The 19,839-nt window shown below is 39.6% G+C and overlaps 1 protein-coding gene across 2 annotated transcripts in view; it reads right to left on the reverse strand.

Annotated features, from left to right (window-relative positions):
* The window catches only part of tgfbr3 (transforming growth factor, beta receptor III), an 84,313-nt gene extending 67,248 nt beyond the window's left edge, over nt 1-17,065 (reverse strand). For both annotated transcript variants that reach the window (XM_078259419.1, XM_078259418.1), the window contains exons 1-2: nt 16,831-17,065; nt 10,244-10,412 (exon numbers count right to left, since the gene is read on the reverse strand). In XM_078259419.1, coding sequence (XP_078115545.1) covers nt 10,244-10,304 — 61 coding nt within the window. In that variant the 5' untranslated portion in view covers nt 10,305-10,412; nt 16,831-17,065. The remainder of the gene's footprint in view (nt 1-10,243; nt 10,413-16,830) is intronic.
* Nucleotides 17,066-19,839: the final 2,774 nt, after the last annotated feature.

A 19,839-nucleotide genomic window follows, 5' to 3' on the forward strand; every position in this document is an offset into this window, starting at 1 on the left:
TATGAAAGCATTGTAGATATGAAGACGAACCTTTTGCTCAACTGTAAGGAGAAAAAACATTAAAACCACTTTTGGCATCACAGTGACTGCTTTCTGCCAAGAGTACACAAAAATGCAGAGAGAAAGTTGTTTTCTGTAAAAAAAAAAAAGTTGAATGTTTGCGCTGTGAATATGAGCATAGTTTAATTCCCTACCAGTTATTGTTTTATTTAACAATCCCGTAAGACTATGTGGTTCCACAATGAATTGCTGACGGATTTGCACTAATAGCTCCATCATTCATCAAGCTGCCCCATAAGTATAATCAGGAAAGGCTATAGGAGGAGGAGAAAGTACTTCTGCAATCAATGATACAGATATGTTTTTCAGTGAGTCACCAGCCTGACGTTGTGCCTCAAGTATAACCAGCATCCTGCCGACGTTGTTTCTGGCAAGTGCCTCAAATTAATATTTGGCATGGCTCCTACAAGACTCTATTTCACAACGAAACCCAAACGCAGCCCAAACGTCCACAATATATCTTTCACAAAATAACCGTTTTGGCAAGCTGAGGAGAGGCAACCACAAAATGGTTGTAAGGATATGGAAGAAAAAGTTATAAACAGCAAAAAATAGAGTGAAGCAGCAGAACACAGCCTTGAAATATGGACGTCAAGGTGCTCTCAGTCTGACTTTTAGGAGTTATGGGAGGCCCAGATCCTGGATTGCATTACGCTGAGAGAAGACTCATTGCAGACTAATCTAAACATTACGTAAGAGCTCTCCTGACAAGTTTAGAGGGCAGATGTGACTGTTTACACAGATGCTGCGAGATGATAGAAATACACAGAAAAAGAGAGAGAGGTGAAAGATAGGCTAAAGTGGTGGTGTAAAAAAAGATGACATAATAAATAGGCTTACCACTGAAAGTGAGAGAAAAAAAGTTAATTTGGCCAAATAGAGGTTAAAACTTGTCTTAATCTTGAAAATGTGTTTATTATGTGTCTTTTACCTCTTTAAAAAATTTACTGTTTTCTAACTCAAGAGCATCTGAAAATGTTTCCATAAATCACTAAGTACACTCGCTGCCAGTGCACTTAGGGGGAAAGGGCATTTGGTTGTCTAACTGTAAATATCTGTCCCTTGTGACACAGTACAACAATGCGTTGTGCCGTGTGAGGAAGAATTTAGAGGAAAACTTCATACGTGACTCATTGTGTTTGAGATCCTGGCATTGTGGGAGAAATTATGTTTGCTCTGCCCACAGTACACACTGACTACACTGCTATTGTTTGAGTAAAAGTTAGCTCTCTGGAGTGTGGTTCAAACCTCCAGAGAATAGAGAAGAACTTTTGAAATAATAACCTATGGCGGCAGACTGAAAGCATAAAAAAAGCGAGTGCTGGCTATGTAGCATGCCTCCTACCGGGTAATTATTCCTTTGCAACCACGGAAAAACAACACGGGATGTTGCAGATTAAAGGTGGAGTGAGTTTGAGTCCAAAGTTGTGCATTGAACCCGTCTCTGTAAACAGGACATCTCACAATCTGAGAAATGGAAAAGAGGAATGTACACTAGATTCTCAGTGTGGTTCGTGCTAGATTGTTGCCAACTTGACCAATTTTTCAGCACTCTGTGGGGCTGAATGTCAGGCCTAGGTCAGTAAATTGAATATTTTGGTCAGGCAATGAAAACCACTGCTGAATTTTTAAGCCAATGTGGACAACAGTAACAATTCCTTAAATTAATAGTGGCCAACTCCACAACAATTTGAAACTTCGACTACTTCTAGCCAGTACAGTTATGACCACACACACCCAACCTCTAACTCATTTATGCAATGAGATAAATAAAGTATGTTAATAAAGTACTTTGGAGTAGACTTTAAAGTAAAGTCTACTCCAAGGTGCTGTAAAGGAGGGTTCGGTCGATAGTCGAATCTCAGGTTGAAGAGGAACAATGCGGATTCCGTCCTGGTCGTGGAACAACGGACCAGATCTTTACTCTCGCAAGGATCCTGAAGGGAGCCTGGGAGTATGCCCAACCAGTCTACATGTGTTTTGTGGATCTGGAGAAGGCGTATGACCGGGTGCCCCGGGAGATACTGTGGGAGGTGCTGCGGGAGTACGGGGGGAGGGGGTCCCTTCTCAGGGCCATCCAATCTCTGTACGACCAAAGCGAGAGCTGTGTCCGGGTTCTCGGTAGTAAGTCGGACTCGTTTCAGGTGAGAGTTGGCCTCCGCCAGGGCTGCGCTTTGTCACCAATCCTGTTTGTAGTATTTATGGACAGGATATCAAGGCGTAGTCGGGGTGGAGAGGGGTTGCAGTTCGGTGGGCTGGGGATCTCATCGCTGCTTTTTGCAGATGATGTGGTCCTGATGGCATCATCGGCCTGTGACCTTCAGCACTCACTGGATCGGTTCGCAGCCGAGTGTGAAGCGGCTGGGATGAGGATCAGCACCTCTAAATCGGAGGCCATGGTGCTCAGCAGGAAACCGATGGAGTGCCTTCTCCAGGTAGGGAATGAGTCCTTACCCCAAGTGAAGGAGTTCAAGTACCTTAGGGTCTTGTTCGCGAGTGAGGGGACAATGGAGCGGGAGATTGGTCGGAGAATCGACACAGCAGGTGCGGTATTACATTCAATTTATCGCACCGTTGTGACGAAAAGAGAGCTGAGCCAGAAGGCAAAGCTCTCAATCTATCTAAAGTTTTTGTTCCTACCCTCACCTATGGTCATGAAGGCTGGGTCATAACCGAAAGAACAAGATCCAGGGTACAAGCGGCCGAAATGGGTTTCCTCAGGAGGGTCGAAAGGAGCCAGTTGAGGTGGTTCGGGCATCTGGTAAGGATGCCCCCTGGGCGCCTCCTTAGGGAGGTGTTCCAGGCACGTCCAGCTGGGAGGAGGCCTCGGGGGAGACCCAGGACTAGGTGGAGGGATTATATCTCTAACCTGGCCTGGGAACGCCTCGGGATCCCCTAGTCGGAGCTGGTTAATGTGGCCCGGGAAAGGGAAGTTTGGGGTCCCCTGCTGGAGTTGCTACCCCCGCGACCCGACCCCGGATAAGCGGATGAAGATGGATGGATGGATGGATGTTAATAAAGTATATCATAAGTAAGCATGTTTTTTATTTATTTTGTTATTACTGTTGGGAATAATTTTTAATTATACCTTCCCAAGTAATCGTTTGTTGCTAAACAAGGGCAAAGCTAGAGTGGTTTCCAGGAACTGGCTACTGTTGAAATATGATTGGCAGTTAGACTGCTTCAATGAATTTGCCTGAAATCTTGCATTTCTATTACCATACTAAACATAAAACTACTGTAATATGGTAAAGAAATCATATTTTAATCTTTGTTTTTTTACCCACAATAGCAAAAGGTCTCTGTTGGTCAGTGGGTTCACCACTTTAATATCTTAATAACTATTCGAGGGATAGGAATGGAATTTGATATGCATCAATGGTCCACAGAAGATGCATCCTAATAACTTTGGTTAATGCCTGACATTTGATCTAGCGCCACCAGTAGACTGACATTTTTGGTTCTGGGTGAAATATCTCGAAAAATATTGGAAGGTTGGCTTAAAATTTAGTTTTCACGCTCCCCAGATGATGTATCCTAATCAAATCTAGACAATTGGTTTAGAGTGGAATGTATCCACAACTATTACACTTCCAAGAAATTCTCTACAGACATACAGGTCCCCTAATGGATGAATTGAAATGACTTCGACATCCTCTTGAGATCCATTTTTAATCTAGTGCTATTAACATTCTAATTTAACCAATACTTTGGTTTAGGCCTCAGATTCAGCTATACTTTTGTGTCAACATACTTTACTGTTTTATGCTAACAAGAAATTATACAATGTGTGTGCCTTTAGACTAGGGGTGTGCAAAAAAATCGATTCAAATTCGAATCGAGATTCAAGCTCTACCGATTCAAAATAGATTCATAGAATTCCAAAAATCTATTCATTTTTTTGTTCTCGTTTTGACACTATTGTCCTGAAATGACATTACCTTGCCATTCCCATAGATGGCGCTGCATCAAATTCACACTGACGCCTGGGCACACCTGTCATAATCAGAAGAAGAACGAGTGAAGCGGAGATAGTTTAGTCGGCGCAAACAATGGCAAACCTCACAGAAAGAATGATTCAACCTGCTCCATCCCATGGATGTATTAAGAGACCGCTCCATCCTCATTGAAGGCGAAAGTTTGGACACATTTCCGCTTTTATAACCTCGAGGGGAAGACGGAACTTGATAGGAATCATGCTATATGCAGGCTTTGCAAAGCGAAAGTTAAGTATTTTGGAAACACCACAAACTTGAGAACTCACATGGTACGGCATCACCTGGAGATTAACATTAAAGACGTGGACGAACAACAACCTAAATTACCTCCTCCTAACGTACCAGTCAACCAACGCACTCTTTCAATGCTCTAAACTCCCACCGTTGCGTCAGAAAGAGTGTTCTCAACTGCCGGATACATCGTAACTGCACAGCGGAGCATGCTCACTCCAAAACACGTAGACCAGCTTCTGTTTCTGCAAAAGAATGTACAGATTCCAGCCAGTGGTGGACTATGAACTGGTTACACACGTACATACACCTAATGTGTATCCATTATGTGATTCTGACACATCACAAACGTTCTGTTGAATGGACTGTAGTTGCCACAATTCTAAAAAGAAAGGGCCTAATTTTAGGAAGTTCAATGTGCCCAGTCAAGTTCACATTTCAACAGTCAACCTGGTAGCTGAAGTACTCCTTAAACCACATTTAGCAGTATTTTTTTGTTTGATCTGAGTACAGCACTTTAAAGCTACATGTAAAAGCTCTTTTTATTTAACTAACTTAATACTTGAATACTTGAATTAAATGTATTTGAAAGCTGGCCAAAGCTTGGCACTTTTGCAGTTTTTAGTTGCAAAAGTTTTTATTTTTGTATGAAGACATATAAAGTAATATCAAACTACATTTAATTTGTTGTAAGTAAGTACGTAAACTTTATTTATATAGCACCTTTCACAGACAAGAGAGGTCACAAAGTGCTTTACAGTGAAACAAAAAACAAAAACACACACAACACAAACAAAGCTATATTGCTAATTAAATGCTTGTCTAAAAAGATGAGTCTTCAGGTGTTTTCTAAAGGTTTCCACAAAATCCAAAGCTCTCAAGGCTAAAGGGAGAGAGTTCCAGAGCCCTGGGGCCACCACAGAAAATGCACGATCACTTCTTGTTTTAAAACGGGTTCTGGGAACAGTTAAAAGTTCTTGGCTTGAAGACCTCAGAGAACGACCAGGAGTGTGTGTATTCCAGTAATTCCTGGATGTACGAGGGAGCTTGGCCATGTAAGGCTCTATAGGTAATGGTTAAAATTTTAAAATGCACTCTAAAGCCAATGAAGAGCCTTAAGCACAGGAGTAATGTGCGACCTCCTGCTGGTCTTAGATAAAAGTCTTGCTGCTGCATTCTGTACGACTTGCAGTTTGTCCAAGGAAGATTTGTTTAAGCAAGTGTACAGTACATTGCAATAATCCAAACGTGAAGAAATAAAAGCATGAACAAGCATCTCCATCTCTTTTTTAGAAACCACAGATCTAATCTTAGCAATGTTCCTGAGATGGAAAAAACAGGAACGAACCACAGACTTCACGACTGTTAAAACACATAGATTTGTCAAAAATGACACCCAGATTTCGCACAGCATTACAGTCAGAGAATGATAGAGACCCAATGGCCTGCCTAATCCTAGGGGTAATGTTGTCTGTGGCAAAGATCATCACCTCAGTTTTGTCAGAATGTAATTGCAAGAAATTGTCAGCCATCCATTTGTTAATGGAGGCTAAACAATTGTGCAACAGGGTCAGTTTGTCTAGCCTATCAGGGCTAAAAGATGAATATAATTGGATATCATCAGCATAACAATGGTAAGATATATCTTCAAAACTACCAATAATCTTACCAAGAGGAAGCATATACAGACTGAATAGCAAGGGGCCAAGCACAGAACCTTGGGGCACACCACAAGACAGAGGAGCAGAGTCTGACATGTATGTTCCCATAGACAGAAAAACTCCTGTCTGAAAGATAGGAAGAAAACCAGTCCAGAGCTGATCCAGTAATGCCCACAATTGTTTTCAGTCTCTCTATCAGAGTGCAACGATCAACAGTATCGAACGCTGCACTGAGATCTAGTAGGACTAGAACAGAACATTTACCCCCGTCAGCAGCCATCAAACTATCATTAGAGACTTTAAGGAGAGTAGTCTCAGTTGAATGTTGTTTTCGAAAGCCAGACTGAAACTTATCAAAGATATTTTGAGAATCCAAAACTTTATTTAGCTGGCTCGCAACAACCTTTTCTAAGATTTTCGAAATAAAAGGCAATTTAGAAATAGGCCTGTAGTTTTTAAACAAAGCTGCATCGAGATTGTTCTTTTTCAATATAGGCTGGACAACAGCATGCTTAAAACAGCTAGGGACCTGGCCCAGCTGAAGAGATACATTTAAAATTGAAACCAAACATGGTCCAAGTAGATGTATGGATTTTAAAAGTAAAGCTGTTGGTAAAATATCACCAGGGCTTTGGGAAGGTTTCATCGAGCCCACTAGCTTAATGAAGTCATTTAGGGACAAGAGGCAAAAGGAGTCCAGTACTGAAAGTCTCTGATGGTACTATGCCTGCCCTGATAGCTCTAACCTTGTCCACAAAATGAGACAAAAAATGGTTGCAGTCAACATTTGAAAACACAGGGACAATACACTTGTGTTTATTTCCTTTTAAATTGTATGTCTTATGTATGTTTACATACTGCGAATGATTTTTTGAACTGAGAATCGTTTTTGAATCGAAAATCGATATTGAATCGAATCGTGAGCCTAAAAATCGGAATCGAATCATGACATTTTCTGAATCGTACACCCCTACTTTAGACGTCTATCAAACTGCAGCTTTAGACTGCTCCACAAATAAAGGCATGGTTTTCCAAATATTTTAATATTTTACTTTTATGACTTTTTTCACTATCCACAATTCATAAAAAAATTTTGCAGCCATAACACACCAATTTCCTTTGTGCACTGAACAAGAATAATGTATATCTACAGCACACGGTTACTTATTCAAATTTTCTCTTTCCCATAGTCAGCATACTACATACTCAAAATCTGCATTCGTGTACTCACAATGAATTATATAGTACTCGAGTTAGTGACTTGCAAAAACAATTGAGACACAGCCAGGAAAGTGATCCCAACTGGTCCTGGCTAACGCCGCCATGCTATCGCGCCATAACTCAGTCCTTCCAGAAAAAGTTTTTTGGAGTTTATTTGTGATTGTTGCGGGCAAAAATCGTTGATTATGCGGCACGTTTTCTTAAAAAATGCGATGGAATATGCGGGATATTTCTGCAATTTTATGCGATCAAATTGCGGACCTTGCAAAAATTGCGGTTTCATCATGGCTTCATCGCGGGGTTTGGAGCTTTTCAATGATTACGTCACTTCATAACGTTCTCATGGCAACAGGGGAAAATGGCTGCTCTTGTGTGAAGTAAACGCAACATTTTTCAACTTTCTGCTAAGATATATGTGACGTTTTTTTGCAACAAAAATGTATTCATAACATATTTTGCGCGGAAATCTGCAATTTATGCGGCGAAAGTGCGCCTTCTTTGAAAAAATGTGGCCCCCGCATAAATATGCGGACTTTGGCTGATTATGCATTGAATTATGCGATCGCATAATCACGTTTTTATGGAGGGACTCGTTAGCAAACGTTACCGGAGGTCCAGGCCACGGCTGTTTACAACGTATAGCCTGTTCAGCGGTCGTAGCAGACAACTGTGAGTTATTTTAAGCCAAGAAAGGGGGGCTGTAAATCGGGAAGAGAGGACCGTGAGTTTACAGTGTGTTTAGTGATTGTTGCCCTAATTCTAAGTAAAGTGTATATTTCACTTGGGTGGAAAAGGACGGCAAGGTAGTGGTATTTTTAGCAGTTCTTACCGTAATTCTAAGCCGAGAAAGTGTGTCTGTCCGGCGAGTGGAGAGGACGGCGAGGTTGTGGGGTTTTTAGCGGTTCCTACCGTAATTCTAAGTCAAAAAAGTTTGTCTGTCAGTTGGGTCTGTCAGCCTGTGCTCCATGTGAGCACAGGCTTTTATTACTGTCAATATAGCCAGCATCTAACATTAGCTACTCCGCTGTGCTGTGAAGTAATGCCTGGCTATGCGAGCCAAGCGTCTAGCAACATTGTTGGATGCTGCGGTCTCAGCCTGGAAACCTCTGTGAACTTCGAGTCTGGGGAGGAGGGGCCGGGGGAGACAACTCACTCCAGTATTTAGAATTTGGACTGCAGTAACTACTAAAAACGCTAGATGTCAGTATTACATATTGCACCTTTTTATACAGGTAATCTCATTGAGACACAGGGTCTTATTCTCAGATTTACCAATAGTATATAAAATGTTTAAATGGAAGTGCCAAGTACAAGAAGAGAGAGTTTAGGCTTAGTATGAAGTACTATATGGAATTAGGACACAGCTTTTGTGTTTAGCGCTAATACTAAATGATAGCATGCTAACATGCTAAACTAAGCTAGTGAACATGGTAAACATTATACCTGCTAAACATCCGCATGTTAGGACAACCACACAGACACTAGTGTGGCTGCAGACTCTTGACTCCCCTTAAGGCGCTGACACACCAACCCGATTATCGGCCGTCAGACAGTCTGACGAGGTCAGTGACTTGAGTCTGTTCGCTGTGTTCCGTGCCGTCGTCAGTCAGAGGACCCGGCGTTCATTTGGGCCGATTTGACTTGTTGAATCGGCCAGTGGGCAGTCGGACTCAATGACCAATCTGATTGGTGGAGTGCTAACCCGGAAATGACGAGCGGGATGAGCGTAACAAACGCCTCTCAAAATCTGACCTTTGTCGCTCTGAAATGAAGACAGATTCAGCAACTCATGGCCTATTTCTCGCTTAAAATGTTTTCAGGAACACGTTTTGGTGAACTATTTTCGTAAAATACGAGATCATATTCTGAACGAGCCGCCATTAAGATCGGTTTTGAAATTCGGGAGAAGCCAGACCCAGGTGACGCGTTCGTCCAATTAGCTGCCGGTTTTAATTTTTTGGGCGACAATACAGATTAGCGCCGCCTGCTGTTATGGAGATGTATTACGTCTCGCGCACGTGCAGAACGTACACTCAAGTCGGCATCGCTTCGATGTGTTCCGAGGCACTTTTTTGACCAACTCGGGGAGGCAGTCAGTCTGACTGCCTTTTCTGCTGAAGGTCGGCCGTTGGGTTGGTGTGTCAGAGCCTTAGGTTATTTCCAGGTGTAATAGTCCTATACCAGGTGTTAGAAGCAGCAGTCTTAAAAGCTATAATTAATTGAGTTAAATCACCTTTTAATGGTATTACTCAACAAAAGAATACAAAAATTAAAGGATTATTATTAGATTAAATTACTTCATGAATCATTGTTTCTATGTCTATGTCTTAACTACAAAGTCAGTCATTGCCTGCAGCCAGAAACAATCTCAGCAATGTACAGAAACAAGGAGAGTAATCTAAAGAAGATAAGACATATGGTGTCACAGATACCAGTCTAGGAAACTGTTGCTCATATTCACAATAACCTATTGGAGTATAAAAGGTCGTAATTAGCAATTGTCAAAGTGAGAAGTACAGTATTTTAAGTTCATAAGGGATGTGTTGTGGCAATAAGTGACATCATCACAAACCTAACATTAATTGATATGACACACTGATAACGTTTTTAATCACCTTTGTATCAGTTTACTTGGTTATTTTCTCTCTCTCTCTCTTGCTTTGGTTTGCCTGTTTAACGGCTGTGAATTAAAAGGTATTTGGCAGTATCTGAGCCTCATTCCAATCAATCTGACAGATACATGTAGGACTGCAGAGTGTTTGTATTCTGAGATTGAACTTGTCAGCACTTTATTAAATGTAAATCCCCCTTACTCACGACTCTGACAAGCACTGTCTAGAAAGGCATGCTAAGAGAAACAGTGGAACATCCTAGAATATGGCCACAGTTGTGGTTGTCTGACAACAAATAACTGCAAGGTTTGGTGCATAGTCAATGTCTTTTACCCTGACACCAGAGTTGCATGGGTTCGTTTTTGGCTCCTTACAATGATAATTCAATTATTTGTATAGGTGTGTCTCTGAAAACTCTATTAGTTTCAAATATAACTAAGCAGCAATGAGAGAAACTTACCTGCAGATGCCAGGCAGCATACTGCAAGAAGTAAGAAGGGAATGGGGAATCTTCTAGCCATCCTGTAGCTTCCAGTATGATGAAGGTGGGTGAACAGGCCTTTCTCCTGCTTTTCACAAAGGTTTCAGCTCTATGAAGCACTCTACAGGAAGTCAACCTCAAGCCCCAGCTGCAAAGTGAACAAAAGTAGAGAAAGTCAAGCAGGTTGTATTGATCGTGGACAACAGCAGGGAACTGGGCTCTGCTTAATATACTCTGTGGTTGTGATGAGATGAGACATTAGAAACAGCAGTTTGGAGACCAGGGGATTAATCCAAGAGGGTTAATTGGGGGTCATGCTTCAAAGGGCCGTGCTGCACACACCTTCCTGTGCCCATGGCTATTCAGAGTGCGTGATGAGTGTGGGACGGCTGACTTGCTTGCTGAGTGTGAAACACTTTGGAACATGCCACAGGCTATTAACACACTTTAATTGAGAGTGTCAGGAAACACTGAATGCTCCAGTGGGGGTATTAAGTAAGCAGCTTAGTACCACCATGCTAATCAGCGTGACCTCACCCCTAAACTTTTTACTTCTCAAACACTGACTACCATGATGCTGCAAAGTCCTATTAAACACTAAGGTCAAACTAAATGTTTGAAAATAAATGTATTTTTGCTAAGAAATTAGTGTATACAGTATATAACCCTGTGTATGTTTTGATTTGTCCACTTATTTGATCAGAATTGTAATTACTAAAAGGAAGAAATGTTTTTTTTCTAGTGACAGCACCACCTGGATTTTTTACATTACAAATTACAGTACTTACTGTATTACTGTAATTTGATTTGTGTAACATTATACATTATTCTGTATCGTGATTCAAATCACTGGGTGACATGTAGAGTTAGATGACTGCTTGTTCCTGTGAGATATGACGGTCTTGACATTTCACATCACCAGGTGGAATCATGAAAGAGTGAAACAGCTAACACTAGCTAGACCCACTTCTTTATAGAGACGAACACAACACTGAGCGGGTGAGAGCTGCAGATAATTCAGCAGGTAATTACGGAGCCCCAGACATGACATCCAAAAGAAATAAAAAATAATTGTGGCCACAAAATACTTATTTGTGGCCACAATATACTAATTTGTGGCCACAAAATAGTATTTTGGTGATAATGACGTAGCCTAACTATAATGTGGGCAGTTCTGCTATACCTGTGTGGGGCACATAGGCTACCCAGAGCAAGCTAAAGGTGCAGTCATGGACAGAGATGATTTGATTGAATTGTATTGCGCTGTGTGGTAGACAATGGAGGGCGAAGAAGAGCGTCTACGCAAACGGCGTAACTACGGGTGCAAGCTGTATGATTATTCGCGGTTTGTTATTGCTTCCTATGGAGAAAGAGTAAACCGCTGGTCACCATATTAACCACCTCAGACATTGTAACATTATTTTCTCTGAAATGTTTCTAAACATATTTCTTTGTGACTGCATGCACAAGTTACATTTGTAAAACCCTACCTAAAACCTTACACTAGACCTACATTTAAAACTTAAAATAATCATATTCTACTGTAAAGAAAAAAAAGAACTAAATATTTTATGGACCAGCACATTGGGTAAATTGTCAGATTATGTGACCCCACTGTAACTGCTTAATAAACTTAGACTTAAACTTCAAAATATTGTTTCGGGTAGTTATGTCATCCCTTCACACTAATATGGACAAATGTTTTCTTATTTATAGTCATCACAGAGCCAGTACCTCAGAGGTCACCATATATTATAAGTACAGTAGCAGCCGTCAGAAAAAAAGGGGAAATAAAGTCTATTGACATTTGTAGGCTATAAAAGGCTATGACATGCTCCAGTCAGTAGTGCACCACGGAAGCTGTGCATCTCCTAGCTACACTGATCCTCAGATGTGGGGAAAAACCCACCTAGAGGAGTGACGCCTACTGTAGATGTTTGCACAAATATGTCTGTAGTATAATATCTTCAGAAAAATGGAAAATCGGCACAATAGCTGCAGTACCAATATCATTTATATTGCCTTAGGTGTATTCATATGTTTGCCCTAATCAAATGCTGCCCTAAAAGCTTTTGACACAGTAGATTATTGCCTGCTCTTACAGAAATAACATTATATTAGCTTTTATATTATTGCTTGTAATTGGTTTAAGAACTACCTATCTTTTTAGCCCCTTTTAACAGTGTAAAAAGGGATTCCACAGAGCTCAATCTTAGGTCCAGTTCTTTTCACCATGTATATCAATAATACAATCTCATCTTTGGTAAACTGTCATGCCCATCTGTAGGCAGATGACACAGTGCTTTATTATGTTGCTGATTCTGTTCATCTAGCAATTGAAAACCTACAACGTTTCTTTAATATTCTGCAAGAGGCTCTTAAAGAACTAAGACTTGTACTAAACGCTGATAAAACAAAGTTTATGCTATTTTCCATAGCCAGAGCTATAGATTATACTGACCTTAATATTTCCACTATGAACGGACCTCCGATTGAGAGATTCACAGAATATAAATATCTCGGCATCTGGATTGATGAAAAGCCCCCATTTAAATTTCACATTGATAATGTTGTGTGCAGACTCAGGCAAAACAAATTACTATTTCTATAGAAAGTAAAGCCTCTTTCCCATGTTTTGTAGGAAAAGGGTTGTTGAAGCAGTTTTCATGTCAGTCCTGACCTATGGTAATGTGATTTATAGACATGCATTCTCTTCAACTATTAAATCTCTATACTCTATCACTCCGCCTTGAGATTCATAACCAGTTATGTCTATGGTACACATCATTGTATTTTATATGAAAGTGTTGGGTGGTCCTCTCTCCAAGAGAGATGTGACACTAACTGGTATCTTTTATCTGTAAGGCTCTTGCTCTTGGAAAACTGTTTTTAACCTCAGTGCCCCTGACTCCTGGAACAAATTACAGCACTTTCTTAAAATCAAATCACTTGTGCCTTTTGGACAATTTAGAAATCTGGCTTTAAAGTTGCAAACTTCTACTTGAACTTGCTTTACATACTTGTACTTTATTTTGTATCCTTATTATCCTAATTTATTTATCAAATTATATTCATCAATTCAGAAAGTTTTAAAGTTGTATTGTCTTTTTATCTTTCTTATGATGGTGTATTATTTTGTGTTGTTGTTTTGTTGTTGTCTTTGTAATTACTCAGTGTCATTGCAAATGAGGACCGCCTCTGAATGATATTTCGATTAAAAATAAAGGCTGATGAATGAATTAATGAAAATCAGGAATCTTTAAAAAGAAGACATTATTGTAGGTCACTTGTTTAAAGCTGCTCTCAACCTAAATAAAAAATATACAATATATTAATTTAATTTTCTTGACTTCAAAAAGCATTAATGCAAAGAGGACAGACATCAGATAGAAAGACACATTGCCATTGCATCAAAGCAGAGAGCTGTGAGGATCCCACTAGATAAGCAGAGGATTTTCCCAACTTCAGAAAGCAGATTAGGAACATATACAGTCTGACATTCTAGATTTCGGGCCTATTATATCCCAAATCATGTTTTTTTTAAAGGCTGAATCAAGGTTAAAAAGGGGATTATTGAAAGATTAAATTGGTACAAATGTTTTCTGAATAATCATTTTTAAAAAGTATGCTTTGGGCTCTGTCTAATTCTAGATTGACTGCATGTTTTGCAGCCACAACCAAAACATTTTTTTAGAAAGATGTGGTCTGCTGAAAAATGTATGCAAACTACTTCTCTGAGTGATATCTGATTCTTATGATAACAAAACTGTAACTGTTACTCGAGTCAAATGTCAAACCTACTGTATATTGTAAAGGTGCTATGACAGGAATTACACTCAGTTTAAAGCAGCAGCGTCTGTGACTAGTACAGTACCAAGTGAAAGAAACAGATGTGCACCTATCTGACTTGTGGTGAACCATAGAGCATGTAAGGGAATTGATGCATAAAGTACTAAGGTGCATCCCTCTGCCGTGCAAGCAGCTTGAACAGGACAAAAAGGCCTTTCAGTGTGTAGCAGCTGCAGGGGCTGGGAAGTCATTTTGGAAGATCATGACAAATATTACACTTTCAGCTCGTCAAGGAGAGCCAGTGCCCTCTGTTTGATTCATGCTTCTCCTTGACCTTCATCTCCTCACTGACTAAACGGAGGTATACTATGTTGCAATACCTTCTGTGAGGCAAAGACCAAATCAAAGGAAAGGGGCATTCAGAACTGATATAAAGCAGTCTCTTGCTATGTTGGTTAAGACTTTGAAGATTTAAAGACCTGATGTGAAAAGTGTTTATATTATACAGGGTTTTCCCTACCATTATAAGGCAGCACCTAAGCTGAATGAATTTAAAATGAATATGAGCATTTAAAACTAAGGTAATGGCTTTTCTAAGATCTAATGATTGTAGTTGGTCCCAAGTGGACTTCTTTAGCAAGTTTTGTCTTTAAGCCTTTTTAATGTTATTTATTATTATCTGCTCTAGTTTTTTCATTGACATTTTTTTTTCTTTCTTTTTTTACATTTTCTCGAGGGATCACCCCTAAACCCCTCACCAAATATGTGCACCTAAATCTTCCACAAACCTAGGGAAACCCCTGTTATATTCAGAGATAAAATAGGATTTTTAACTGTTAAAGTTAAATTAAGGGCAACAAACGTTCCTCTTTTCTAAGTTGCTTTGGGTTGAGGGTACAGGTTTTACTCCATGCCACGGTCGGTGCTGGCTTTGTTGCAGCAACAACTTAAATCACCTCATGTGACTTCTCTTCAACCCTGACCGTCTAAGCCGAGCAACTATTTCACCCAAAGAAGATCTGGAAAGTACATCACAACATGCAGACCCCAGACTGAACATGCTGCACATTACTGAAACCAAGCTACATACTTGTGGTCACTTCAATGTTAAAGGCCTGGCTTATATCCATGTCATCACGTATGCATACACTGCAGTTAAGTGTTGTTAGGTCCAGAGGGCATATACTATGTTCACATAATCACAAAGACATAAGTGAAGAGAGCAGCAATACAAAAAGCTTAGGCGGTGTGTATCTGTGTGTGTTACATACTGCATCTTGTGGTACAGTAAGATGTTAAGACCGCTGTTATTGATGTTAAAAATAACTAATCTGACACCAGTTTGCCTCATATGTAATCTAGACAACGTCAGTGTGGTCCTATGACTTGGTGAATGAACCTTAAATGAGCTCTCCACTTCTTTCAGTGTGAATGTGTACAGCCTCAGGACTAACAAACCACCCAACCTCCCACGCCTTCCATCACAAAAGTACCCACACATCTCACAGCCTTATTTCTAAAACAGCTAGAGATCCTGTCCCCACACACTTCAGTATACTTTAACAACATGCGGTATGACATCGTGGACTGTTTAGACTCTAACATCTGTGCATGATGTGTGCACCGTTGCCAATTGAGTCACCATGCAAACAGATCCTTGACACATCTGTGATAAACTATAAAACAAGTCTGATTTGCAGTAGCTTCCTGTACGTGACTTTTAAGTATTAGTATTGACGATATCCAATGTCTTAAAATGGAACTGAAACAATTAGTCTATTGATTACATTACATTACATTACATTACAAAATGAATATGCAACTATTTCAGAATCGTTCAGTCGTTGCAGTCCTTTTGTTACAATGGATTTCAAACTGCTGGTGGGACAAAACATTTAAATTGAAAACATCTTGGATTATTTCATTGTTTTCTGACATTTCAGACTAAACAATGCATAAATGCATCAAATGCATAGCATTTAAATGTATATATAAAAATGATTACATTCAGCTTCAAAACCAATTGATTGGTTAGGAATGTAGCTTTCAAATGTTTGTTCCTAAATATCCCGTCACTGGCTGTTCAGATTTGATTAAAAAAAATGGTTACATTGTTAAGAAGTGCTATTTAATTAAATTCATCTACACTCTGCTGTTTCTCCAGGGTCCAAAACAACTACCAACGTCATCCTCTGTCACAGCAACGCTGACATGCATTAGTGGTAATAAATACAGATCAAATCACCTCCATCTTAATTGCAGGCAGTTTCCACTGTCATGTACAAATAAACGAATTCATGTTGACAGAATTTCCTGCTTTCATCTAAAATATTACATATTACATATTACAATATTACGCGCGGTTTCACTGTCATTTATGTTTGATGCCACAGGAGCGCCTGCTGTTCTCTATCTGAAGGAATACCTCTTTGGCACTGGATACACAGTCTGTTTACCTGCGTTTCATGTTCATTTCCTGTTTGCTTATGAAACATGACCACAAAGAGTAGAGATTTGAATATCAACTTGAGTTACTATTAGCTATAGCCGGTAGCTTCGAAAAGGAAAGCAAGAAGGAAAGCTACATGTCAATGCATTCAGCCAGAGACAGATGTTCAGCTGTATTTATGGGCGGTTAAGTAAACACAGCTAGCTGGAAAATATCATTTTTACACTAATAACAATCACCGTGTAGCCTACAAATACAGTAGTTTGATAAACCATAGTGTTCTAAAAACAAGCTAAGCGGTAACTATTGAGAGCGTTTGCTCACGTACCATGCAGAGTCTCCAGAAAATGTCAAAGTAAACTTGGTTGAAGATAAAGTTGCTCCGGTGGATGCGGATATTAGAGTCGTTCTTCTCTCGGCTGGACATTCACAGCATTCCGTTGGTTGGAGGGAACAAAACGGACGTTGTATTTTACCACGGTATGGATAGATAGCCCCTCTCGCTGAAAGTTAGTTTACTTGTCTTGTATCTATGTCCTTTTACTAGGAGCTTCATCTGGGGGCGGGGCGTAGAGGAAGGAGGCTGAGCTGTGCGCGAGATCTTCCCAAAGCAGAGTCCACGGTCTCTTAAGGAGTCCCTGCAAGAGTGTCAGGAGGTCCTTCAGTCACCTTTTCTTACTTATCATACATTTTAGTCCAACATTAGGAATGCATGACTGTGTGCTGAAATGTCTTAACAGTCAGTCCCTTTTTGCAGTACAGACAGATGTGCAACTCTAGCCTATACAAAAATATGTATAGGGTTGCTACAGGTCGCTTTTATCACAAGAGGGCCCATAGTGTGATCTCTATATGGGGGTTCTTGATGCCAGATTATGGGAATGTCTGGCTAAGCAAGAGTCTTGTTACTAATCATAGCACACTTGTATGCCTCAACTGAGCACTCCAACATCTACTGCTGCAGAAAGAGGTCTTCTTTTATCATAGGGAAATAAATCTGCATGGGAAATAATATCTAATAATTATCTAATTCTGGTATTTATTTTGTAACAAATAGCACTTACAGTAAGTACTGCATGTAAGCACGAATATATGATGCTTTTACTTGACTTGAGTATTTATGCTATTGTACACATCTTCTCTACATTTGAGAGGAAACTATTGAACTTTTTACTCCACTATTATTTATTTGAGAGCAATAGCTACAGTTTAGTTTATAAAATGCAATGCATTGAAATAGATTAAAGCAGTGTTTTCCAAACGGTATCCCTCGAGGACAGGACAAGGGTGCCCCAAGAATTATTTTTCATTTGTTTACTGTACATTTTTGATCATGTTTGGCCACGTTTAAAAACAAAGCAACATTTATAGAACTACATTTTTATATTACAATTTTAAACATGAAAATGAAACATCGAAATCACCATATGAAAAACTCTTTAACTATTGGCTTGGTGGGGTGCCATAGACAAAAAAGATCACTATGAAGGAAGGCCTATATAAAGTTCTTAAATGTAGTGCCACATACAAGATTAAACATTAAAAAGCTGCTTACATAATAGTAATAGTAGCAAGTAATAGTGATCCAATTATATAACAATCTTGACCATATAACACTGTGAAAGGGGCCATCCAGAATAATTGCTCCTTTAACTTTTGATTACTGAGTACTTTTTGCTGCCAAATCTTATTTCACTTAAATAAGATTTGGAATGTAGCACTTATAGTGGGGTATTTTTACATCATGGTCTTATTTATTGTACTTAGCTAAATGATCACTTTTCTACAAGTGTCTTATGTTTAAACAGGTAAGATGGTGGTGTAAAGAACACTGACTGCTGCAGGGATCAAACCTAAAAACTCTATCTTAGCACCTGTACTTCATACATCCCTCCAGTATTCATATTCATTGAGAATATACATTTTGTTGGCCTATCCCCATTATTTTGAGATATTGTCAGCAATTATGCTTTTTAAACAATATATGTCATGAACAATATATATTTTTTTAACCTTTATTTATTCAGGGAAGGTTCACTGAGAGGCAGCCTCTCTTTTTGCAGGAACGCCCTGATCACATTCACACATTCATACCTGGAAGCTGCCCAGTACAACCACAGTCTGATCTGCTGGCCACTGAGCGGCTCCACTGGAGCGGTTGGAGTTAAGTGCCTTGCTCAAGGGGAGGGGACAAACACTGTTCTTTCACTTTCCCCACCCAGATTTTATCCTGTCGGTCTGGGGATTGAACTGATGACCTCCTGGTCACAAGCTCGCGTCTCTTACCTTTAGGCCACCACTGCCCCGTATGTGGCACTTAAGGAAGCGGTATCGAAGTGGGGATAGAATTTGACATTTTGTCACTGTCGTGGCTTACTGGGACACTTGCATACACTAGAGCCATCGTTAATGTTATCAGTAACACCTGTGCTTTTCTAATATGAGAAGTCAAAATGTCTGCTGTGTAAAAGGCCTACACACACAGATATGCTCTAGAAATGTGCATTTACCATCAATGGATTAAGAGTGCAGACTGTGCCATGTCCAGGCGTCGCGTTTCGAAGCAACATCTGCAGGTATACTATTATATATATATTATATATTATATATATATATATATACTATATACTGTGACTAAATACCTAGGTTATTTTAAAAAAAAGCAAATGTGTTAAACTAGGAAGTTATCATGTTTATTGATATAATGTATAACATAACAGAAATCTGATTTTTTTTGTGATTAACAATTTTTATTTTTTAAACAACATACAAAACATACAGTTCGCAACATGAAATACCCCCCCCATCATCATAAACATATGTATAAATGACAACACCATAAGCCCATCATACACATTACATTCATTTGGCAGATGCTTTGTTTTGCTCAAAGCAACTTACAATTGATTAATTTACACCTCCATAAGGAGTGCCCTCAACTTCCTACGTGATATGTAAATGTTATACCTTTTGTACATTATTGCTTTTGATTTTAGGCAAAAGAGCAGTTGAGAGTAACTTGCTTTTCTTTGTGATCAGATTAGCATAAGGATATTATTGGGTATGTAATCACAACAAACATCACTAACCTACTTGGCTTTTCCTATATTTAAACTTTGGGTGGCTTCTAATATTAGGATGTAAGATACTTAGCTCTCACAAGACATTTTTGTCACACACTTTCAATTCACCACCCCACAACCCTAATCACAAGCGCTAAACTGTAAGCAGAATGATATCTGTGTGTGAAATCTCTTGTACCCTTCTGAACAAACACTGCTTTGCTGTTATATCAGACTTCCACTACAAAAGAAAATGCTGTGTGACTGGGTACAAC

Source organism: Sander vitreus, chromosome 9 (genome assembly GCF_031162955.1).
Source record: "Sander vitreus isolate 19-12246 chromosome 9, sanVit1, whole genome shotgun sequence".
Lineage (NCBI taxonomy): Eukaryota > Metazoa > Chordata > Actinopteri > Perciformes > Percidae > Sander > Sander vitreus.